Source organism: Phyllopteryx taeniolatus, chromosome 20 (genome assembly GCF_024500385.1).
Source record: "Phyllopteryx taeniolatus isolate TA_2022b chromosome 20, UOR_Ptae_1.2, whole genome shotgun sequence".
Classification (NCBI taxonomy): Eukaryota; Metazoa; Chordata; class Actinopteri; order Syngnathiformes; family Syngnathidae; genus Phyllopteryx; species Phyllopteryx taeniolatus.
This window is the reverse complement of record NC_084521.1, coordinates 3,698,411-3,723,374: the sequence shown is the minus strand read 5'-3', so window position 1 is coordinate 3,723,374 and position 24,964 is coordinate 3,698,411. Positions and strand designations below refer to the sequence as shown.

At 43.7% G+C, this 24,964-nt stretch overlaps 2 protein-coding genes across 3 annotated transcripts; one reads left to right on the top strand and one right to left on the bottom strand.

Moving 5' to 3' along the window:
* Window positions 1–509: 509 nt before the first annotated feature.
* LOC133470003 (regulator of G-protein signaling 20) lies at window positions 510–15,868 on the bottom strand. Of its 2 annotated transcripts, none has more exons than XM_061757782.1 (5): window positions 15,833–15,868; window positions 6,557–6,720; window positions 4,602–4,685; window positions 4,304–4,538; window positions 510–1,215 (listed from the first exon to the last, which is right to left on the bottom strand). In XM_061757782.1, exons 1-5 carry the CDS (start codon window positions 15,851–15,853, stop codon window positions 1,012–1,014), a joined length of 708 nt encoding a protein of 235 aa, XP_061613766.1. In that variant the 5' UTR covers window positions 15,854–15,868; the 3' UTR covers window positions 510–1,011. The 2 variants fall into 2 exon arrangements, with proteins under 2 accessions (XP_061613766.1, XP_061613767.1); XM_061757783.1 differs by lacking the exon at window positions 15,833–15,868 and adding an exon at window positions 7,159–7,252.
* Window positions 15,869–18,116: 2,248 nt separating this feature from the next.
* Window positions 18,117–24,624, top strand: LOC133470000 (delta-type opioid receptor-like). The gene is made up of 3 exons (XM_061757779.1): window positions 18,117–18,550; window positions 21,638–21,990; window positions 22,178–24,624. Exons 1-3 carry the CDS (start codon window positions 18,324–18,326, stop codon window positions 22,708–22,710), a joined length of 1,113 nt encoding a protein of 370 aa, XP_061613763.1. The 5' UTR covers window positions 18,117–18,323; the 3' UTR covers window positions 22,711–24,624.
* Window positions 24,625–24,964: the final 340 nt, after the last annotated feature.

Below are 24,964 nucleotides of genomic sequence, written 5' to 3'. Positions count from 1 at the left end.
AGGGTTAGGGTTTCAAAGTAGGTTTTAAAAACAGGGTTAGGGTTTTAAAATTAGGTTTCAAAACAGGGTTAGGGTTTTAAAATTTGGTTTCAAAATGGTATTAAAGTAGGGTTTCAAAATGGGGTTTAAAAACAGGGTTAGGGTTTCAAAACATGGTATTAAAGTAAGGTTTAATAAGGGTTAGGGTTTCAAAATACAGTTTAAAAACAGGGTTACGGTTTCAAAGTAGGGCTTCAAAACAAAGGTGAGGTCTCAAGGCAGGGTTTAAAAACAGGGTTAGGGGTTCAAGGTAGGGTATAAAAACAGGGTTAGGGTTTCAAAACAGGGTTTGGGTTTTAAGGTAGGGTATAAAAACAGGTTTAGGTTTTGAATGTAGCATTTCAAAACGGTTAGGGTTTCAAAACAGGGTTATGGTTTCAAGGTTGGGTTTAAAAAAAAAGGGTTAGGGTTTCAAAACATCTTTTTGCATTTTCTCACACTTTTCAAAAGCAATATCTGATAGTCATTGGTTAATTTTCACTATATTTTTATTCATTATTACTTTTCTCAGATTCAAGTTATTTTCGTGACCACTGTGGGTGTTTCTTTCGTCAACAGAGGGGTACAACAATTCCATATAACATTATCTGTGTTATTATTATTATTATTTCCAGGTGTGAAAGGTGGAGAAGAGCTGAAAAGCACCAAAGTCAAATGTGGCACCTGTCCCAATGTAGTCGAAATGTGCCCTGTGTAGAAAGTCTTATCCCAAAGGCACTTTCCGTCTTTTAAATTGGTGTCACAATGAAAAGTTCCTATGTTTTGAAGGCTCACGATAGACCTAAAACACAGCGAAATGCAGCAGACGTGCCGGCCCCTCCTGGAAACTAGGTAGAAAAGTGCAACGTTAAGCGCTAGGGAGTGTAGAAAAATAGACATTTGCGGGCTAACCCTGGATGAGGGACGTACAACGGAACCCCTTCTGCTCGGGACGCATGCGGATTCTTTAAAGCGAAATAATTAATAAGTCTTCTACGGCTTCGGAGGTGGCGGCATCGGGGGCGGCTCCTCCAGGCTCTTGAGCAGATCTGTGTAGGCGGCGGAGTTGATGTAGCGGGGGTACGAGTCTCTCTGCATCAGCGTGTAGATCTGCTGCTGGGCGTCGTCAAAGGTGTGCGAGGTGGGCTCCAGCATGTTGCGGTTGATCACGTCGCGCACGCGCGAGTCCAGGCTGACCTGCGGGGAAAACGAATAGCTGACTGTTCATCGTCCGCAATGTCTCCTTCCCCTCCTTGAGCCGTCACCTTATCATGGTGGAGGGGTTTGTGTGTCCCAATGATCCTAGGACCTAAGTTGCCTGGGGCTTTATGCCCCTGGTAGGGTCACCCATGACAAACAGGTCCTAGGTGAGGGACCAGACAAAGCACGGTTCAAAGACCCCTTATGAAGAAGAAAAATTATGGACTCAGGTTTCCCTTGCCCGGACGCGGGTCACCGGGGCCCCCCTCTGGAGCCAGGCCTGGAGTTGGGGCTCGAAGGAGAGCGCCTGGTGGCCGAAAGGGTAACGTGGGTCCCCCTTCCCATGAGTTCACCACCTGTGGGAGGGGCCATAGGGGTCGGGTGCAGTGCAAGCTGGGCGGTGGCCAAAGGCGGGGACCTTGGCGATCCAATCCCCGGCTACAGAAGCTGGCTCCCGGGACGTGGAATGTCACCTCTCTGGCATGGAAGGAGCCCGAACTGGTGTGTGAGGTCGAGAAGTTCTAACTAGATATAGTCGGACTCTACGCACAGCTAGGGCTCTGGTACCAGTCCTCTCGAGAGGGGTTGTACTCTCTTCCACTCTGGAGTGGCCCACGGTGAGAGGCGCCGAGCAGGTGTGGGTATACTTTTTGCTCCCCGCCTCGGCGCCTGTACGTTGGGGTTCACCCTGATGGACGAGAGGGTAGCGTCCCTCCGCCTTCGGGTGGGGAGACGGGTCCTGACTATTGTTTGTGCCTATGCACCAAACAGCAGTTCAGAGTACCCACCCTTTTTGGAGTCCTTGGAGGGGGTGCTGGAGAGCGCTCCCGCTGGGGACTCCTTCGTTCTGCTGGGGGACTTCAATGCTCACGTGGGCAATGACAGTGAGACCTGGAAGGACGTGATTGGGAGGAACGCCCCCCGACAGAACCCGAGCGGTGTTCTGTTATTGGACTTCTGTGCTCATCACGGATTGTCCATAACGAACATCATGTTCAAGCATAAGGGTGGTCACACGTGCATTTGGCACCAGGACACCCTAGGTCGCTGTTCGATGATCAACTTTGTGGTCGTGTCATCGGACTTGCGGCCGCATGTCTTGGACACTCGGGTGAAGAGAGGGGCGGAGCTGTCAACTGATCACCACCTGGCGGCTGACCGGAGCTGTGGCCGTAAGGTGGTCGGTGCCTGTCGTGGCGGCAATCCCCAAACCCGTTGGTGGACACCAACGGTGAGGGATGCCGTCAAGCTGAGGAAGGAGTCCTATTGGGCCTTTTTGCCTGTGAGACTCCTGAGGCAGCTGATGGGTACCGGCTGGCCAATCGGAATGTAGCTTTGGTGGTTGCTGAAGCAAAAACTCGGGCATGGGAGGAGTTCGGTGAGGCCATGGAGAAAGACTTCCGGACGGCTTCGAGGAAATTCTGGTCCACCATCCGGCGTCCCAGGGGGGAGAATACTTTGAAGATCTCCTCAATTCCACTGACACGCCCTCTCATGAGGAAGCAGAGTCTGGGTTCTCTGAGGCTCTCCTATCTCTGGGTTTGAGGTCACAAAGGTGGTTAAAAAGCTCCTCGGTGGCAAGGCCCTGGGGGTGGATGAGATTCGCACGGAGTTCCTAAAGCCTCTGGATGTTGTGGGGCTGTCCTGGTTGACACACCTCTGCAACATCGCATGGAAATCGGGGACAGTGCCTCTGGATTGCCAGACTGGGGTGGTGGTCCCCCTTTTTAAGAAAGTTGACCGGAGGGTGTGTTCCAACTACAAGAAGATCACACTCCTCAGCCTCCTTGGTAAGGTCTATTCAGGGGTGCTGGAGAGGAGGGTCCGTCGGGAAGTTGAATCTCAGATTCAGGAGGAGCAGTGTGGTTTTCGTCCTGGCCGTGGAACAGTGGACCAGCTCTACACCCTTGGCAGTGTCCTCGAGGGTGCATGGGAGTTCGCCCAACCAGTCTGCATGTGTTTTGTGGACTTGGAGAAGGCGTTCGACCGTGTCCCTCGGGGGGTCTTGTGGGTGGTGGTTCGGGAGTATGGGGTACCGAACCCCCTGATACAGGCTGTACGACTGGAGTCAGAGTTTGGTCCGCATATCCGGCAGTAAGCCGGACTCGTTTCCGGTGAGGGTTGGACTCCGCCAAGGCTGCCCTTTGTCACCGATTCTGTTCATAACTTTTATGGACAGAATTTCTAGGCACAGCCGAGGCGTAGAGGGGGTCCGGTTTAGTGGCCTCAGTATTGCATCTCTGCGTTTTGCAGATGATGTGGTTCTGTTGGCTTCATCAAGCCGTGACCTCCAACTCTCACTGGAGCAGTTCGCACTGGAGCAGTTCGCAGCCGAGTGTGAAGCGGCTCCAATCTGCACCTCCAAATCTGAGACCATGGTCCTCAGTCGGAAAAGGGTGGCGTGCCCTCTCCAGGTCGGGGGATGAGATCCTGCTCCAAGTGGAGGAGTTCAAGTATCTTGGGGTATCGTTCACGAGTGAGGGAAGAATGGAACGGGAGATCGACAGGCGGATCGGTGCAGCGTCTGCAGTGATGCGGACTTTGTATCGATCCGTTGTGGTAAAGAAGGAGCTAAGCCGAAAGGCAAAGCTCTCGATTTACCAGTCGATCGTGACTGAAAGAACGAGATACAAGCGGCCGAAATGAGTTTCCTCCGCAGGGTGTCCGGGCTCTCCCTTAGAGATAGGGTGAGAAGCTCGGTCATCCGGGAGGATCTCAGAGTAGAGCCGCTGCTCCTCCACATCGAGAGGAGCAGATGAGGTGGCTGGGGCATCTGGGGATGGCTGTGGCTGGGGATGCCTCCCAGACGCCTCCCTGGTGAGGTGTTCCGGGCATGTCCCACTGGGAGGAGACCCCAGGGACGACCCAGGACACGCTGGAGAGACTACGTCCTTTGGCTGGCCTGGGAACGCCTCGGTAGTGGTAATGGTAGTGGTTCTTCTGAATAAAAAAAAGGCTTTTCTTAGCTTGCCTTTTTTGTTTTTTACTGAGGTCACCGAAGTTGGCATATGCATATCTGGGTGAGCGAGTGGCTGGCGATTGGTGACGAACCAGGAAGTGAGTGTGGGGCACAGGGTTTGTTTACCTCCTTCGGGGAAAGGATGGAGATGAAGTCCTCGTATATTTGCCGTACTTTGTCCTCCACCACCGTCTTGTTGGTCTCCTTCTTGAGCTCCTCGCAGGCCAGCCAGAACATCATGTTCTCCTCGCTGAACTCGGTGCGCAGGAACTGGCGAAAGCAGGCGCGCCCCGCCGCGCTCTTCATCACCTTCTCGAACGACGTGGTCCACGAACGAGCGTCCTCCAGCGTGGGCTTGGGGCTTCCGGATGAGAAGATTAGCTGACGCGTGCGTTCTACGTAGTTCCCAAATGGTTCTTCTTACCTTTCTTCGCAGTTATTGGCGCCATCGGTCCTGCGATCACAAGTGGACCTCTGGATTGTCTCGTCCTCGCCTCTGACAGTTAAACTGCAAGAAAGTAAACGCCCATACTATATTCAAGCATGAGGAAATAATGACAATGAGACCAGTAGCACGGGAAATATGCAAGTTTATCCTCAAATACAACAAAAGTGCTATGAACCCTCATGTGCAAAGGCATCTCCCGTTAAACGGAGCCTCGATTAGGTTGATTCATCTTTGTTCTTGAGATTCTCTGCTCGCGAGATTCCGAAATCTACAAACTTCAGCCTGTTGATCCACAATTCCAAAGGGAACCTCTGAAGTCAGAAAGTACTTAATAGTCCACTCAGGACCAATAGAAATGTAGAATAAGGTTGCGGCACACTTATTAAAGATTTTTCCGATTTCAAAGGATGGCGGAATAGTCATAGAAGGTAACATGTTCCAGTGGGAACGCTGCATAAAATAGCAAGATGTTATTAAAGTCTAGCTAGCACCTGACGCCATGCAGGTCTAATTGGCTCAGGTAGCAGCCGTGCGGCGTCCCGCTCGGGGACGCGATAACAATTAAGACGCACCTCGCAGGCACAAAACAGTTAGTGCGACCTCCCTCAAGGACGTAAGCGCTCCATGCTTCCAAAACACGGCCGAGGGATTCATGAAATAGCACTTGCGTACGTTCATTTCGCCGAGCCAATGCTAACGTAATTAGCTCGGGGAATAATAGCACGCATTTACGAGGCATTATTCTCCGTTATGTCTGTAAGAGTCTTCAAAGGGTGAGCGCTGTGCATATTTTAATTTCGCAGAGCCGTTGTTGCTAACGTAGTTATTATGCTGTTGTGGCTAATGGCCAGCGTGAAAATGACCTGGAAAGTTTGCCAAATAATATGGGTTAACTTGGGTTAACGTATTTCTTTTTTACACCTTTACATTATTTTCTACGGTGAAAAAAATAAATAAATAAGTAAAAGAGCATTATTTTATTATTAAATCAACAATTATTTATAAAATACAAAATATTTGTAAAATAATTTTACACGTTTTTAAAATTAAAATTGGCTTGTTATTTCGTTCTAAATAAAATGTGTTATACATAAATTAGTTATAAATAAAACGAGTAGGGATTATTTGATTAAAATTAACACATTTACAAAACAAATGCAAATAAATCAAATGAACAATTCTTAATTTTTCCATAATGTTGTTAAATAACAGGGTAACTATCATCAAATTGACTTTTATTACATTTCTTAGTAAAATTAACAATTTTACTTTTTCACCAGATTTAACAGTTGGCTAGATAAATAAATTATGCATACAAAAAATACTATAGATTATATTTGTATTTTATTATTTAATTTAAAGTTTGAAATATTTTTTACATCGTTTTTTAATAATTTTGATAATTTAATAAAGTTGAATTAACTGGAAATAAAAAAAATATCGCTTATCATTTTCTGATTAAAATAAACAATTTTACATAAAATACAAGATATTAAAAAAAAACGTATATATTTGTATTTTATATAATTAGCTAATTATTCATCATTAATTATAAATGATAAAAACCGTGTATTTACTATTTGAATACACATTTGTACAAAAACTACATAAATATTAGTAAAACCCTCAACTTATTGCATTCATTAGTTGCCTCGTTAATTCTAATTAAAATGAGTCTATTTTAACAAAATAATTGATTGCCTTAAACAATTGCCCAATCAATTCACAGTAAATCAACTGTACATTTTTTCAAAGCACGAATTATATGATGCGAAACGGTTTATTTGAATATTATACATCCACATTTGCCTTCATGTTTGATGTCATCTTCACACCTGAACGGCCCGTGACGTCCTCTCGAACTGTTGTTATGCTGTTTGTGTGTGTTTTTTAATTTTATGATTATTTTTAAAAATTATTATTATTATTACCAGGAGCAGCTGCAGCAGCAGCACCAGCAGAAGCAGCAGGCGTTGGAGGCGTTGCCGGGGGCGTTGCCCATCCTGTGGCGGGCGTGGAGGACGCTGGCGGCGGCTTCCTGGTGCACCTGCATCTGCTGCCTCTTGCGCATCTCCAGCCGCTCCGAGCCCATGAACTGCCAGGAGGACGCCGTGCATGCAATATTAGTCACAACTGCACCCCTCTTTTTTTTCCCTTTAGTGAATGGATGTGCACACAATGTGTGATGAGCAGCTTCCTCCTCCTCCTCACTCAGCCTGGCGACAAAGCAGCATCCATCTGCCTCTCGCCCCTCATTAACATGCACTTTCCCCATATGAAAGCAACGCATTTGCATTTAAAACCCATCATAAACGCTCGTGCAACGTTACATTCTCGTCGCACGCAAACACAAATAAACGAGCCTGGCTTTGGATGCTGCATCTGCACCAGTGCACATTAAAAAATAAAAATTAAAATAAAAAATAATAATAAAAAGCATAAGAAACCCCCCGGTACAGCCTAAAAAAACATCACTCCCCCCCATGCATAAATATAGAAAACAGCAAATAAAGCCCAGCTCGTATGTACTCACTGTGTCACCATGAATGCCAGAATGCAGGTGCTGTTTTTGCAGCGGGGTGGGGAGGCGTGAAGAGGAGAGGAGAGGAGAGGGGCCATTTGACGCATGCACGCATGCGCAAACGGGAGTAGGGTGCTACGGTCTCTTTAAGGCGCTCTTGTTGCTTCGCTAAAAGTTCATTTTAAAATAATAAAACACCACAGTGACGTGTAAACACTGTATTAAGTATGTCTATTTAGTTTTTAAATTTAACATGACGTGTTTTTTTTTTTTTAATTAGCTCTAGATGTGCCGTATACATGCAATGCAGCGGGCGTCCACCAGAGGGGAGTAAAGCTTCGCGCCATTTCCTTTGTGACGTAACCAAGTCACGACGGGACAGATAGAAAGTGTTCAGTCATCGTATAGGTAGCATAAAGAGATTATTGTTGTAGCTTTGTTTTTATGTAGGAAATGTAAGAAATTTCACAAGTGTCAATGTTGCAATAGAAAATACACCATCCAGCTAATCTATCTATCTATCTATCTATCCTATCTATCTATCTATCTATCTATCTATCTATCTATCTATCTATCTATGCCAAGAAACTATGTTGAAATGAGTTGAGGAGCTTCATTTAGACAAAGGTTGAGCTTTGCCGCCGTCTTGTGACATCTTGGTGCCAGGGAACTATGTCAGAGTGAGTTGATGGGGTTTCATTTAGTCAAAGTTAATGCTTTGCCGCCACCTTTCTGCCAAGGAACTATGTCAAAGTGGTTGAGGAGTTTCATTTTGACAAAGGTTAGCTGCCAGCTTGTGGCCTCTTTATGCAATTACTTGTGGATTTACGCTATTCACAGCAGGGTTCAGTAGCTCTAGAAAACGCAATAAAATGACTACTAGGAAAGTAGTAATTGGTATTTTTATGGGTTTCAAAGCACCCTCGCACCTTAGGTGCATTTGTTTCAGTAAGCCATTTGTTTTTATGGGTATTGTTGCGAGTGTTTTGGGATTATATTTGGGGTTTCTGTGTTATTCTCATTATTTGCAGTCCTTGCTATTCGCCTCGGGACTTGATCCCGAACCTAAATAACGACTGTCCGCTGTAATAATTCTGTAATATTTGCTACCTGCGACACAAAGCATCAATCCAGATTTATTTTCAAGCAACACAAGGCCTCTGGCTCCTAAATTGCCGCCCCCCCCCCCAAAAAAAACTAATAATAAAAAAACAATGTCAAGACAGGTGGATCGGTGCAGCGTCTGCAGTGATGCGGACTTTGTATCGGTCCATTGTGGTGAAGCAGGACCTAAGCCGAGAGGCGAAGCTCTCGATTTACCGCTCGATTTACGTTCCTCCCCTCACCTATGGTCACGAGCTGTGGGTCGTGACCGAAAGAACAAGATCCCGGATACGAGCGGCCGAAAGGAGTTTCCGCCGCAGCGTGTCCGGGCTCTCCCTTAGAGATAGGGTGAGAAGCTCGGTCATCCGGGAGGATCTCAGAGTAGAGCCGCTGCTCCTCCACATCGAGAGGAGCCAGATGAGGTGGGTCGGGCATCTGATTCGGATGCCTCCCGGACGCCTCCCCTGTGAGACCCCGGGGACGACCCAGGACACGCTGGAGAGAGTATGTCTCGGCTGGCCCGGGAACGCCTCGGGATCCCCCCGGAAAAGCTGGATGAAGTGGCTGGGGAGAGGGAAGTCTGGGAGTCCCCGCTAAAGCTACTGGCCCCGCGACCCGACCTCAGATAAGCGCTAGAAAACTGATGGATGGAATGTCAAGACTGTGGCTGTCGTCTTCATTACTTTTTTCGTTCGTAAGCCACTACAACTTGTTAGCGTTGAAAATAAAAAAATAAATAAATAATGGCCGCTGCCACCGTTACACTGTAAAACATCGTCAATAGGTAGCGGTCATCAAATCCTCCAAATAAATCACAACTCTCTCTCCCCCGCGTGTGTTGGAATAACCCCTCCGGTGACGTAACAGCGATGGAAGGCCCGCAAACACGTGCCGCCATCTTGAGTGTGGGCGATAGCGCGGCTTCAAGCCCACATCCGATGGAGGTGTGATTGCACGCACGCGTGCTCGCTGAGTACAACAGCCACCCACACGCGTGCTGACTGCACAACATGCAGCAGCGGGGGAGAGCTTGCCGGTTATCGACTGGCTCACCCCTATTTGAAACCCTAATCCTGTTTTAAAACCCTGGTTTGAAACCTTACCCTGGGTCAAAGAATGAATCGTAATGTTTTTCTATGTGCTCCTCCCTTTCGGTAGCGCCGCATTGTGGGTTACAATATCACCCTCAGTGACCTCCATCTTGTCTCTAGGTGATTCCACTGCCATAATCCCACCAGGATTCCATGACAGATGGGGGCGGGAACCCTCGCTTGCGCACCACCAATCGGCCCATCAGGTCGGACACGAAATGGTAGACGAACACGGCAGCTAATTAGACATCTCGGTGGGATAACGGGAAGGTTGGGCGACGTGAGACGTGTTCCTCCAAGATAATTGGAGGAGGAGAAGAAGAAGTGGGGTGACATGGAGCTCATTACTGGAGATGAATGCAAAGCAGTTTGCCTGCTTTCTCATCCACTTGCCGTTTAGAAGCGCCACAAATGAAAGTAGGGAGAAATGCGGCTCACCCGCATCGCCCGGTGTTGCTTTCAGGAACAGTCTGAAATCAAAGTTGGTCTCTCGCAAAAACACCCATGTGGTTCTCCCCTTCCAAAAGGCCAGAAATGTTCACCATTTCTAAAAATCCACTCAACTCCAATGTTGCCTTTGGGGACGGTCCGAAATCACAATGTTTTTCCCCCACCACACAACTTGGTGATTATTCCAAATGTACATTAATATTTACAATTTCTAAAAATCCCTCCATCCATCAAGCCATCCAATCTCATCTGGCGTTGCCTTCAATGACTGTCCGAAATCACAGATTTCTTCCCACACAACTACTCGTAGATTGCTCCAAAATGCCCGAAAATGTTTACAGTTTCCAAAAATCTATCCAATCTCTCTGGTGTTGCCTTCAGGGACAGTCTGAAATCCCCCCCCCCCATCCCCCGCCCCCCCCAGACACACACACACACGCACACACACACACAAAACAACAACTTGGTGATTGTTCCAAATGTCCATTAATGTTTACAATTTCTAAAAATCTCATGTGGTGTTGTTGCTTTACAGGAGCCCGAAATGACAAAAAAAAAAAAATAATAATAATCTTTGGTGTCTGTTGTTGAAGCTTTGAAACATTTTAGCACGTCCACATAATTCCCCGGAAATCTAATCTGACAATTAATTAACTTTCTTATCGCGCTTTGCTTGAGTAGTTTGTCCATTTATTATTATTATTATTTTTTTTGTTAACGCAGCTCCTTTGTTATCTTTTTAAGTCGCTTTTATCAGAACCGCAAGCACGTGCGACGGATAGTGGAAAATCCACAGAACAGAACAGCTTTATTGTTCATATGAGTAAAACATAAAAAAATAAAAATACATTAAAACACTAAAAAATTAAAAAAAACATTTTTTTATCAATTAAAAATAAAAAATGTACAAGGTTAAAAATATATTATTGTTTATTTATGTTTTGCTTACGTATATATAATATTTAAAAAAATCATGATATATAAGTATAAAACATATTAGAATGTATATATAGACTATTTATTAAATACATGTGTATCTATTTATCTGTATTATTTATTAAATATTTAAAAATACATTTTGTTGCGGGAAAATAGAGGAAACGTATATAAAGATCTAAAATATTTTTTTAAACAGCAACTTATCTGAATAGTATTTATTTATATATTGATTGAATTTGCTGTTTATTTATATTTATATAAATACAAAATATATGATAACATTAGATTTTGGCAACATCTAAATATTAAAAACAATATAATATGTATTCCCTCGTTTGTTTAGTTATTTACCTTTCACATAAAAATATTTAAAAACAGGATCTTTTGGTGTGGAAAAAATACAAATGCATGTGTTACATAAAAATAAAATATGTACATATTTTAAAGTGTTTTTCATTAAATTAACTAATTACGTCTTGGATGAATAAAAAGATTGTATGTAAAAATATGTAAAATGTTAAGCAAACATTTCTGTTTTTAAAATATCTTGCATTTCTATATGTATTCAAATATTATTTATTGATTTCTTCATCTGTCATGTAAACAAAATATACTGTGTATATAAATACACTAAACAAGAAAATGTATGTGGATTTTCTGCAGTCATTCACTGAAAAAATATACAGTATGTTTATAGTCATATATATTTAGTAATATATTCAATATATTTTACAATGAAATGTAAATTGAATGGACTATTTGAAGGTAAATTATTTTTGTTGTGTTATTTCGGTTCCCATTTGTTCATATAGTTACTGTTTAGTACTATAGTACTATTTCAAACCATTTTTATGCCACTTTAATACTGTACTAACTATTCAAGCAACATCACCTTTTGGTTTTTATTTTCATATATATATATTTTAAAAACGATATTATTCTTATATTGTTTTAATATATTGGCATATACTATATCATTATTTGCGCACTGAAGGTATTGGATGTGATTGTGTGAAAAAATATATGATTTTTCAGGGTTATAGTATATTTCTTCCACATTTTATACATTATATAGTATTGAAATTATATCACTATTATTCCAGAATTTTGAGGGACAATTCCTGCTCAATACATTTGTATATGTTTGTATTTTTATTATATTGTAATTTTTGTTTGTATGTGTATTACAATATATGTATACTTTTTGTGCTACACCACTTTAAATATTTTATACTAATGTATTCCAGTTAGTAGCATGTTTTTAGCATATTTCTATTATTTTTTTATCACATTTATCATTTTATTTATATAGTTAATGTGTATAGATTTTCTTTTATTGTTTTGTTTATACTGTGTTTCCATTTTATATTTTTTCTTCTAGTTCTATCTCTTGTTGTTGAATTATTTCCAATGTGTGCGCACACACACAAACACAGACACGGAGGAAAAATGAGGGTCTCAAGCTTTTAATACTTTCTTGCTATCCGCATTCAACTGGGCTTGTGAAAACACTTGAAATGTCTGCGCATAGATGTCAGAAGGGAACAAAAGAGATTCCCGTATGGATTACTCTTTGAAGTTACAACAAAAAGAGACAAAAAAAGACTTGTGGGATTCGCTTTCAACGCTTTCATTCTTTTACGTCAGCCCGATTCATTTTTAAAATGGACTTTTGTGCAGAGGTCCAGCAAAATAGCCGAGTCGGAGCCAAAACTCACCAAGCAGTCACATTTTCCTTTTTTCACACAGAAACCAGCCAAGGCAGAATATTGCTGGAGCCTTTTACACAGACATCCCACAAAATAGCCGCATCTGAGCCAAAGCGGCCAAGAAGCCACATCTGCCTTTCATACAAAACCCAGCAAAGGAGATCCAAAATGTATACCTCTGTGCCTTTCACACAGAACCCAGTGAAGGCAAGATGTTGCTTCCTTTTTTACACGGCGATCCAGTAAAATAAAACTGCCAAAAAGCCCACTTTATCTTTCACATGGAACACAGCGAAAGCAGGATAAGATTGCAACTATAGCCTCTTTTTCACAGAGATGCAGCAAAATAGACAACTTTGCCTTTCACACAGAACCCAGCGAAGGAGATCCAACAGTTAAAATTCTGTCTTTCATACAGAACCCAGTAAAGGCAAGACGTTGCCGCATTTAAAAAAAAAATAATAATAATTTTTACACAGAGATCCAGCAAAATAGCTGCATCGGAGCCAAAACTGCCAAAAAGCCACAGTTGCCTTCCACACAGAACCCAGCAAAGGAAGGATATTGCTATGTCGCCTCAAAAACTTTCCAATCAAACTCCCCCCACGTTTGCTGTCCGTGACGGAGTGGAGCACGGTGGGCGCATCGCGGTCCCGCCCTCGGAATCTCGTCGCCGCCCGTCTCAAAGTGCTGCGTCGGCACTTTAGCTCGCGCCGATTTCCCGCTTAGTCGTAGATCATCAACACGCACACACACACGCACGCACACTGAACTGAGACGTCGTATGAATTTTAATTGCGTTTTTTTTCCATACAGCTAATGTACTTGATTAAGTAGATGTCTCCCACTGATACTTTGACTGCTTTTAAATTAAAATAAAAGAATAGAGGCCACGTCGGAGCGTCAAGTAATTTCACAGCGTTGACTTCCATGTGTGCCCCCACGTCAAGGACTTCCTCGCTCCTTTCTTTATTTTTTTCTCTTGAGCAAACAACAGGATCGATGCGGGGCCTCGGTGGACGCGTCAAGCACGATTCGTCAATAATTGTGATGTTCAAATGACGGATTTGGGAATGGGAAATGATCAATAATGAGTTTTTGACTTGATTTTTAAAGGCTTTCTTTGCTAGAAGACGCCAGCAAACTTTAAAACACCCAGGCGCCATCAGCTCACATTAGTTTCCTTGCAGTGGAAGGACAATAGCAGTTGGTGGCGCTAATGCACAATTTTGCTGGTTTACCAATAGACAATAGACCCCACAGAAGAAAAAGGGAGGATAATACATTGGGTACGCTCATCTGTGCATTTTCTGTCTTTGCAGGTTATGTGAAGAGCAAATAAAGATGATTCTGATTGTCAAATGTTATTTCTGTGTGTAACCTACCAAAACCTTAAACCCAATCCTACCCTCAACACTAACCCTACCCAAAGCCCCAATCGTACCCTAACCCTAACCCTTCTGAACCCCAACCCTAAACCCAACACTAATACTTATACCCTGACTCTATCCTAACCATTGCCTGACCCCAAACCTACAACACCAACCTAGACCTAGACCCAAACCCTAAACCACATCATACTCGCCCAACCCTAACACCAACCTAAACCCCTCCTAACCCCAACCCTACCGTAATACCAACACCAACTCTACACTCACACTTACTTTTGCATTAGTACACTATATCAGGGATCATCATTTTTTGCACCCAAGTCCGAGTCACTTGATTTTAAGTATTTGCCGATACAGAGTCCTAATCCGATACCTCAGCAACGCATTAAGAAGAAGAAAAAAAGAAAGTTCATTAACGGTCTCAAAAGTCTTGATTTTCTTATTTGAATAAAAGTCTCCCAACATGATACCTTTTTTTTTTTTTTTTTTTTTTTTTTTTTTTAATATAGCTGTAGGTCCAGTGCAGCAGTGGTTCAAACCAAGTATACAAATAAAATATTTGGTCAGTTTGTCTAAATAAACACACTCAAATCTAAACGTTATCAGCTTTTTCACTTAGTGCAATGACAAAATCAAGATGTTAAATGCTCAATGAATAAATTTCACACTGCGCGACATTGTAGTCAAACTAGAGCGCTTAGCTCCACTTTTAAGTGGTAGCTTCACATTCACTCACAAATGAAAAACAAATTAAATCCCATTAATATACACCGACTGGTTTAGCACTGAAATGAACGACAGAAAGTTCCGCACGAAACGCTCAATTTACAGTCCCCAGGCATTACAGACTGTTGTGATTCCAAGAAGCGTTGCAAATACGCTCTGCAGTAAAATCCCATCTTGTTGGGTTCATTTCAAACCCATTGTGGTGGTGTTTGGAGCCGAAATGATGAGAATTGTCCTGATGTCCCAATATTTATGGACCTGACTGTCGCTAGTCCCATGGCCTGCTGGTAACCACGGAGACAGGCTCTGGCCATAATCTGTGTAATCCCTTACATTTGAATTGTTGATCTCATATTGTTTTAAGACTACCACAGCGAGGGTAACATTATTTTGACATTTGTTTGGTGTCTCCGGCGTTTTTTATCTAGCTCGCTTCGGTCCAGCCGCTTTCCCGAATACCTACATCACCACAACATTTGCGCCTTAAATCAGAGTGTGTGTCGCTTTGGGCCGTTCACGTTCGACTCTCCAGAAGTTATAACCTCGCATACATTATGTAAACATTAACGATCCCTCGGAGAAAAATCCATTACGGCGCTCAGGGATGAAAAATCACCGCGGGCGACAGATGACTTGGCCAAGTCGTAATGTGCGACAAATTCTCAGGCCAACATCATTTTCATCTGCATTCATTTTCCGCAACTTGTAAACACATATCACTATTCAAATAAAGTTTACTTTAAAAACACCCGTCGAATGTCTTAACCCTGTCGTTTCACTCACCCCACCCTAACCCCGGAACCTATCAAGTGTGAAGCCCCGCCCTCCGATTTAACATCAACCCGAATTGCAAATCTGACCCTCCCTATCCTAACCCCAACATGACGCTACTCTACCCTAACCTTATCCCAACCAAAATCCGACCCGAAAGCCAAACTTCAATCAGAATTAACCAATCACATTTCGACTCTGGAAAAAAATCTGCTGCTCTAGTAGGCTTTTCCTGACATATTTTTCCTATCTAGCAGAAGTCTGAAAGTTTTGCGCTAACACTGGCTGCTATTCGGAACTGTTCATATTTCATCTTTTCAGATGGAAATCTGAGGAAAACCACCACGTTTCACTGTAGGTACGATGTTCGTTCGTTGGTGTTTGCGCAATAACACATTTTCCCATGTTTTTTTTTTTTTTTTTTTTGCTTCCGTCTTGCCACCCTACCCCACAGCATGAAGAAGACGGGGATTCTTGTCATATGCACTAAACAGCCAGCACTTACCAGGCACTTGGCTGCCTCCATGACCGGTTTTCTTCTCGTCTTTCCATCTATTTTGGAGGGACATCCAGTTCTTGGTCATGTCACTGTCGAGCCATAATTTCTCGGCACTTGATGATGACTGTCTTTACTGGGTTCCATTGTTGATTTATTCCCTCTGAAATTCTTTTGTACCCTTCTCCTGACTGATGTACCTTTGAACAATGGGATCCCTCTGATGCTGTTGAAGCTCTCTGAGGACCAAGGCTTATTCCTGCAAGATGTGAATGCAAAAAAATGTCAGGAAAAGCTCACCAGAACAGCTGAACTTTATTTTCGGAAAGTCAAAGGCAAAGGCAAATTGTGGCAGGTATGTGCTGACTACAATTTATATAGAGTTTGAGTGTGATTGGTTTATTCACAGTTATATGAGGGTATGCACTCTTGTGCAACCACATTCTCTCAGTTGTTTATTTTTAAATGCGCGTTGTACAATTGAAAGGTTAATGGTGGGAAAAGTTTTGGAATGATTTATCTTGGTCTCATTTCTTACACAAAAACCTGGCATTTAAACAGGGGTGTGTAGACTTTTTACATCCACCACAGATACCGCAGACGTGACGCAAAAAAAAACAAAAAACTGCTAAGGGCCTCAAGGAACAACAAATTGCTGTTTTTTAAACTTGTGTCATATGCTGTGATAAATGCCCGAGGTGGCCAAGTCAGAAGTTACCGTAGCAAAAGTCAAGAACGTCAAGTCTCCAATAAATCGAGTCTCACGAATTCAAGTGGAGTTTTTCATAAGTTTTAGCCACGTGAATCCCAAGTCCTAAAACTGGCGAGGGTCAAGTCATGTGATTCCAGTCCCCCGCCTCTGATAAATGTGGTCAAATAAGTATCTAGAAAGAAAAGAAAAAAAGAAAAAAATCTGCCATCATTCTTTGGACAAATTGAGTAATTCAAAAATCCATTTCCCAGTTTTTTATTTTATTTATTTATTTATTTTTTCACGGCAGACAAGATGGAGACATTACAGTACATTAGCGCGCTGATTTCAAATAGCGAGCCACTTACAGGCGTTTGCCTCCCGACAGCCCGCGGTGACAAGCGCGGCCTCTCTACTTCTGTGGCTTTTGGGCTTTTAAAGGAGACGCCGGGAAGTTACGCGAACGGTACTTTAATGGCCGCATGTGAAATGTAGAGTCACTTCGCCATTTAACGCTTCCCCTGAGCTGGAAACTACAGTAAATTGCACTTCTTGGGACAAAATTGCTCTTCTCTCTCTGAAATAGAATCTTCTTGTAAGGAAATTAATAATAGAACACATACATCGTGGACTGAGAGCTTTTTGATAATAATGTGGAATACGTCGAATTAATATGAAGAGTTCAAACGCAAAAGCAGATATCTTTATTATTTGTCAATTGAGTATTAGTTTTTTTTTTTTTCTGGTTCCAGGTTAAAAGTTATAATCTTTATTTAGGTAAGAAATTAAAAGGCTAATTCTGAAAAAAAATATATAATTCTATATATATATATATATATATATATATTGAAAAGGTCTTGAAGTCATTTATTCCCAAAAAGGGACAACTCCAAGACAGATATTTAGTTAAAACAGAGAAATGTCCAAAATTTTCACTTAACAGTAAAATGTCACTGAAATGGAAAGTATTATGCTTTGTGAATTAAAAAAATAACAAGGAACTATTGTCTTTTGAAATAACCCCTCACTTAAATTAACCCTTAATCCTAACTAGGGCTCCAACTAACGATTCCTTTAATCATCGATTCATCTGTCATATATGTTTCGATTCGCCGATGAATCGGATTTAAAAAAAATGTTGGGCAAAATGTCGTATTTTGATTCAACGCAATTATATTCAGTCGGCTTTCATGGAGGACTACGGAGGTTGTAATTCTGAGGATTTGGCGGAGGCTTCCTCGAATCTGCGGACCGGATCACGAACGCCAATCTCGCCGATGACTTTCATGACTTTGATGGCGTCTCTCTCATCTGTCTTGGACTGAAAGTTAGCGTCATGTTTTTCGCTTACTTTCAAGCAAAATGGGAAGTATATTAACGAGAAATTGTTGGCGCAAGAAAGGAAAAAAAGCCAAAGAAAAAGCAAAAACACATCATTTAAAGCGCACACAACTGAAGTCTCGTGAGATCCGCTGCCGTATGGCACGATATTTTTCTCTTGCACTGGGTGCCGTTAACAGGTGTACCTAATGAAGTGACCAAGCAACGCGCGTCGTTGTCTGTCGCCACTCGGTCACGCGCCATATTGGTCGGTGCGAGGCGTGCGCGCGCATGTGACCATCGTGTGCGCGAGTCCTCCTCTCCTCTCCTGACTTCAAACTTTGCTGCAAAGAGCAAGCAGACGCGTGTGCGTTTTTTGTTTTATTTTTTGTTTTTTTTTCCTGCATCGCTTACGAAAAGTTGCGTTTTTATTTTGGTTCACCCACCCAAACCCCCCCGCCCCTTCCCCTAGTATTGCCAACCCCCAATATGGAAAGCGCCGGTCCGGCTGAGATGTTCCAAGAGAAGCTGGAAGACGCGCCTCCGGCCGCCGGCAACGCTTCGTCGCGGAGCCGCAACGTGACCCTCGGGGACGGGGATGAAGGCTGGGAGCAGGAGGGCTTGTCGCCCGTCATCCCCATCATCACCGCCGTCTACTCGCTCGTCTTCGTGGTGGGATTGCTGGGCAACTGCCTGGTCATGTATGTCATCGTCAGGTAAGGGCGACAAGATGATGATGGGAGTCAGGGCTTGATTTGTGCCCCACTATAATGTAGAATAGAATGAACATAATAACAGACAATGGTATTATACAACAGAATTCCCCGTGGAGGGATTACAGTAAGTAAAAAAACAAAAAATTAAATGATAAACACTTACATATTGTATATTTTTATGAGCTGCCTTTGAGGGACTATCATGTCAAATACAATTTAAAAAAATAAATATGTGTGGGAAAATGTAATTAAAACTACAATTAGTGTTTATATTTATTTTCACGTTATATTATTTATTATTATTATATTATTGTATTATATTTATTTACTACTATAAATTATTATTATTATTAATATTTTTTTTAATCATTTCCCTTGAGGGATTGTGAGTAAACGTCATTTCAAATATAAGTGAAAACAAACTACAATATAAATATGTGGACTAAAAATAAAATTATAATTTATACCATTTATTTTATTTCAATTCGAGAAAATTTCAATAAGTAGAATACATGAAGTTAGCCGTAGTGTAGAATTCCAGTGCATCACACCTCGCAGGTGTTCCTAATATTTTGCCCCTCTTGTTGCTACATTTTAATTTTTTTTCCCCATGACTAGGCTTATCTAATAAAGTGACCAGTTTCCTAAGAGCTGAGAGTGTGGAGTTTCACTTTCACATTGTCATGAATTCAGCATTCAACGCGTGACATGTTGCAATCGATTCCTGTAGTTGATATGTGAAGCAGGCCATTTTTATGAATCCCATGAACCCCCACCGCCCTCCAATAAGGCAATAACAAACCTTCGGTAAATCACAACCTCCTAGCAGTCTGGTCAACATGATATTAATTATAGCTCCGGGGGGCCACATTGGCTCTTTATTTACGATACGTGAAGGCGACAAATCTGCTTTGATGTTCGGGAAAAAAATGGAGCAGATAGCGAGCGGCATCAAATCGAAAGTGATGCGTCGCCACTGCAGCGGCTTAATAAGCGCTTCAAAGGGAGCCTTTCATTCAAACGGCGAGAGGATCGCGAGTGACCTGGCCGCCTTCCAATCAATGCCTTTGTATTAAACATTGATTACCCGACGGTTTGTATTAGAAAGGTGTCACGCAGGCCCTGATTGCACCTGCGGCTGATTGCTGACCATGTCCGGCACCTAACGAGTCTTCAGTTTACTACATTCGACTGAACCAATTAAGCCGGACTATTAACGCGCAATCCAGGGTTTAAATCAATACTGCCAACACGAATACAAGTGGGACGAGACAAGAACAACTGTATATCCATTAAAGTGGATCATGTGAGACCTCTGGCTGGCTGCTGCTAAGTACACTAGGCCAGTTAGCGCAACTCATGGACACACCGCAGACTCAATTTGCCGACTAACTGGAAACACTGCAGACTCCGATAATTTGGTGGACAGACTTGAGTTTGCATACTCACCGCAAAAACAACAGATGCAGTTGATTAGGTCACCTCTGGGACTCAGACGATTTGGATCACTGGCTCAAGTGAGCGGACTCACTATACCCACTGAGACTGCAGACTCACATGATTTGTTTCACTGACTCAAGTTAGCGGACTCACTGGAAACACCTGGGATTCAGATGATTTTGTTCACTTATTGAAGTTAAGAGACTCAGGGAAACACAGCCGAGTCAGATGATTTGGTCCACTGACTCAAGTTAGCGGGGACTTTGGGGGGGGGGGGTTTGGGTTACTGACTCAAGTTAGCAGAATCACTTAAACACTGTAGACACAGTAGAGTTGGCTTGATGTGACTCGAGGTAGCAGGAACCTGGATGATTTGCGTCACTGATTCGAGTCAGTGGGGACTTAAATAAGTTGAATTGGCTGACTTGGAAACACTGCAGACTCAAGATGATTTGGTAGACCGACTCACTTTAGTAGACTCACCAGAAACACAATGAACTCAGATGATTTGGTTCACTGACTTGAGTCAGTGGGGACTCAAATGAGTTGAATTCACTGACTTGGAAACACTGCAGATTCAGATGATTTGGTGGACTGACTTCACTCCTAGGCGGCACGGTGGACGACTGGTTAGAGCGTCAGCCTCACAGTTCTGAGGTGCGGGGTTCAATCCCCGTCCCCACCTGTGTGGCGTTTGCATGTTCTCCCCGTGCCTGCGTGGGTTTTCTCCGGGCACTCCGGTTTCGTCCCACATCCCCAAAACATGCATTAATTGGAGACTCTAAATTGCCCGTAGGCGTGACTGTGAGTGCGAATGGTTGTTAGTTTCTATGTGCCCTGCGATTGGCTGGCAACCAGTTCAGGGTGTACCCCGCCTCCTGCCCGATGACAGCTGGGATAGGCTCCAGCACGCCCGCGACCCGGGTGAGGAGAAGCGGCTCAGAAAATGGATGGATGGATGGACTTCACTCCTGTCAGTCCAACAACACTGAGTCAAGTGAATCAGATCACTTTAGTAAATGGCTCAAACGAACCTGAGTCCTTGTTAATTAAAATGAATTTGGCATAAAAAAAACAAAGAGAATATGCTTCTCGTTCTAACTGTATGAATACAGAAAAGCGGTAAGATAGAACAAATGCGATTGGGCGAATTGTTTTATTGATGACTTGGCCGCTTTATTTGGTCACACTAATTAAGCACACGCTGCCTGGAGCAGGCATGCCATTGTGGATCAATAATTTAACTATAGCGCTATACTATTAAGGTAAATGATATAGCTTGGCCTCAGGTAGTCATGAAAAAGTAAAGGTAATTTTGAAGACTTTTGTTCTCTGTGCTTTTTGTATACCCCAAAGGCGGGCCCCTCGCTGGTAATATATATATATATATATATATATATATATATATATATATACATATAAATATAAACTGGCAAAATGAGGAGAAGTAATTACTTAGTCCGATTACGCTTCCCTCAATTAATTAAGGGGAGAAACTTGTCTAAAAGGCGTACAATGCATAACAATGAACTGCCAGTCCGGACAAATTGCATTAAGTGAGCCGTTGTTTAATTCATGGTGCAGAAGAATCAGCCAGGAGGTCGTGGAGATGTTATCAGCTCTCTGGAACTCTCCATGTCGTCACAGGTACACCAAGATGAAGACGGCCACCAACATCTACATCTTTAATCTGGCCCTGGCCGACGCTCTGGTCACCACCGCCATGCCCTTCCAGAGCACCGACTACCTACTCAACACGTGGCCGTTCGGCCAGGTGGTGTGCAAGGTCTTCATCGCCATCGACTACTACAACATGTTCACCAGTATCTTCACGCTCACTATGATGAGCGTGGACCGCTACGTGGCGGTGTGCCACCCGGTCAAGGCCCTCGACTTCCGAACGCCCGTCAAGGCCAAGGTGATCAACGTGTGCATCTGGATCCTGTCCTCGGCCGCCGGCATTCCCGCTTTTGTCCTGGGCGGAACGCAGACAAACCTCGGTGAGCAGCAACACAGTTCCAAGTTCGAGCTAATACTACTGCAAAAGCACAAGTGGATGGATGGGGTAGTGGTAGAATCCAGGATTGACTGATCCAGTTCATGTCCCGGGGTTATAGTGTATTCTGTTGTTCAGTTCAGTTGGATGCACGGGTAATTCTGGCTCATTTCTGACATTGTCCCTTGCAGGCATCACGGAGTGCGCCTTACAGTTCCCCGAGCCATACGTGTACTGGGACACCCTGATGAAGATGTGCGTGTTCGTGGTCGCCTTTGTGGTCCCGGTTCTGATCATCACTGTGTGCTACTCCCTGATGCTCCTCCGTCTCAAGAGCGTCCGCATGCTGTCTGGCTCGCGGGTGAAGGACCGAAACTTGCGGCGCATCACCCGCCTGGTGGTGGTGGTGGTGGCCGTCTTCGTGGTGTGCTGGACCCCCATCCACATCTTCATCCTGGTCAAGGCGCTGGCCATCGTGCCCGAGACCACTGCCATCATGGCCGCCTACTTCTTCTGTGTGGCTCTAGGCTACACCAACAGCAGCCTCAACCCCATCCTCTACGCCTTCCTGGACGAAAACTTCAAGCGCTGTTTCAAGGATTTCTGCGTCTCAGCCAGGCTGAGACGGGAGAAGGCGTCCGGGAGCAGGAAGGCAGCCTTGGAGGCCGCGCGGGAGGCTGCCGTGCCGCTGCGGAACCCGGATGTAAACAGTAAGCCCACATGACTAGCGGTGGAACTGTCTTCTGTTTCCCACGGTGGAAAAGAAGACTCCCGGAACTTAGGGCTCACCCACGTCACTACCGCAATGTAGACTGTCATGGTGACCTGGTGGACATTGCTTTAAGGTGTGGAGTTAGCAGGGACTCGGATGATTTGGTTCACTGACTCGAGTTGGCGGACTCACCTGAAACGCGCAGCAGACTCAGATATATCGACTGAGACAAGTTAACGGACTCACCACAAAGACTCTTGACTCAGACTCAGTCCACAGTGTTTCCGGTATGTCCGCTAGCTGCACTCAGTGAACCTAATCATCGGATTCACCGGAAAGAGCGCGGATTCAGAGTATTTGGACAAGTGATTTGAGTGAGCTGGGACTCATATGATTTGCTTCACTTATTGAAGCCAAGAGACTCACAGGGAAAAAAGGAACTCAGATGTTTTGGTTACTGATATTGAATTAGCAGAATCACAAGAATCACTCTCGGCCGCCTACTTCTTCTACATGGCTCTGGGCTACTACACTAACAGTAACCTCAACCCTGTCCTGTGCGAGAATTTCAAGAACTGTTTCAAGCCTCTCGGCTAGGCTGAAGCAGGAGAAGGTGTCCGGGAGCAGGAAGGCGGTGCTGCAGGCCGTGCCTCTGCGGAACTCAGATGAAAAGAGAAAGCCCACATGACTAGCGGTGGAACTGTCCTCGTTTCCTACAGTGGAAAAGAAGAATCCAGAGACTTGGGCTGCACTTACATCCAATATCATCATCGCTGGTGAAGAGGCGGACATTGGTTGGCGATGCGCCAACATTTAACGCTTTTCGCGGATTAGGTCTTTTCAAGACTGAAAGCTTCAGCCGATCCTATTTGTCAAGGGCTACAAAAAATTGAAATTCCGGTGGGGTCCGCCGTTTTACGAATTGCACAAATGCCACTTCATTCTTGTCATATTACGCCTTTATTCTTTCCCAAAATATGATGATATTCTTGACAAAATATCCCTTATGCCCTCGAAAACCTCAACTTTATTCGTGAAGGGATGTCAAGTCATTTGTGTGATATGTCACAGTCATTCCAGCTTTTAACTGGTAAACGGTTTGCTTTATTGGCGCATCGATCCCCATATGTAGGTACAGTATGTACTAATTATTGCTAATTATTTTGTGGACCCCTTAAGCTACGGCTCACGGACATCCCGGCGGCTGGGGCCCCTAGTTTGAGAGCGACTGGTTCAGTGTATGTATTTTGACCAGATGTGCCTTTAACCTCACAGTCCAGGAGTCGAACACAACAACGTATGAAAAGTTAGCATGATTTGCATGAAAACAGGTAAGAATATTTTTGGGACAAGAGAAATGTTGACATACAAAAACAGGAATCCCGGGAGCGGGTTAGAAATTTGACGGAGGGCTTATCGTCATCCACATTGATGACTTCACAGTGAATAATCCTGTCACGTGTGCCGTGCATGGCGATATTATAATCCCATTGAGACGCTCAGACATTACAAGGCGTTCACATTATGAAACATTATGTACAGTGTCACCGTAACATGATTGTATTTTGTTTAGACATACACTGTTGTTGTAGCATGCCAACCAGCGGCCTATATGCTCGGTAGACGGTGCTGTTTTAAATGATATTGAATGTACTGCAAGTTAATGGTATTCCATGAGCAAATGTCCCCGTTTCGCAACTATTTTTATCCTTCCTGGCAACAAAAATAACTTGAAAGTAATATAATTCCAAGAAAGTAAGGTTATTTGGGGATATGGTCTCCTCTGTTATCTTGCCATTGTCATTCATCGGCAGCTGTATATTGGCTTTGTCTATAAAACACACATTAAAAACATTTTAAATGGGACATCTTTTTTTTTTTTTTATGTTAGTATATAAATCGTGTTGTCTCTGGAATGCCTGCCCACCCATCAAGTGTAAAATTAAATGACCAAATCGCTCTTTAATTGTCTGGCCATTTCTGAAAATTTCGTGTCAAAGAACCACTGGACGCTGCTGCTGCTGAAACACTATCATGTCAGAGACAAAAGGTAAACAGAGCAACATTAGCAACATTAGCTTCTGGTCATTGCTATAAAAATGTTGAGCTTCGTTTTCGTGTTCATGTTCGTGCCCCCCCCACACACAAAAAGTCACTTTTAACAAAGATCGCCCACAATTCCAATGATGTACAAGTATGGTTTGAGAGTAAGCCAGTAGCGCCCCTCAGAGGCAGAAAGCGCGTATTACAAATGAGTTCCTTTTCA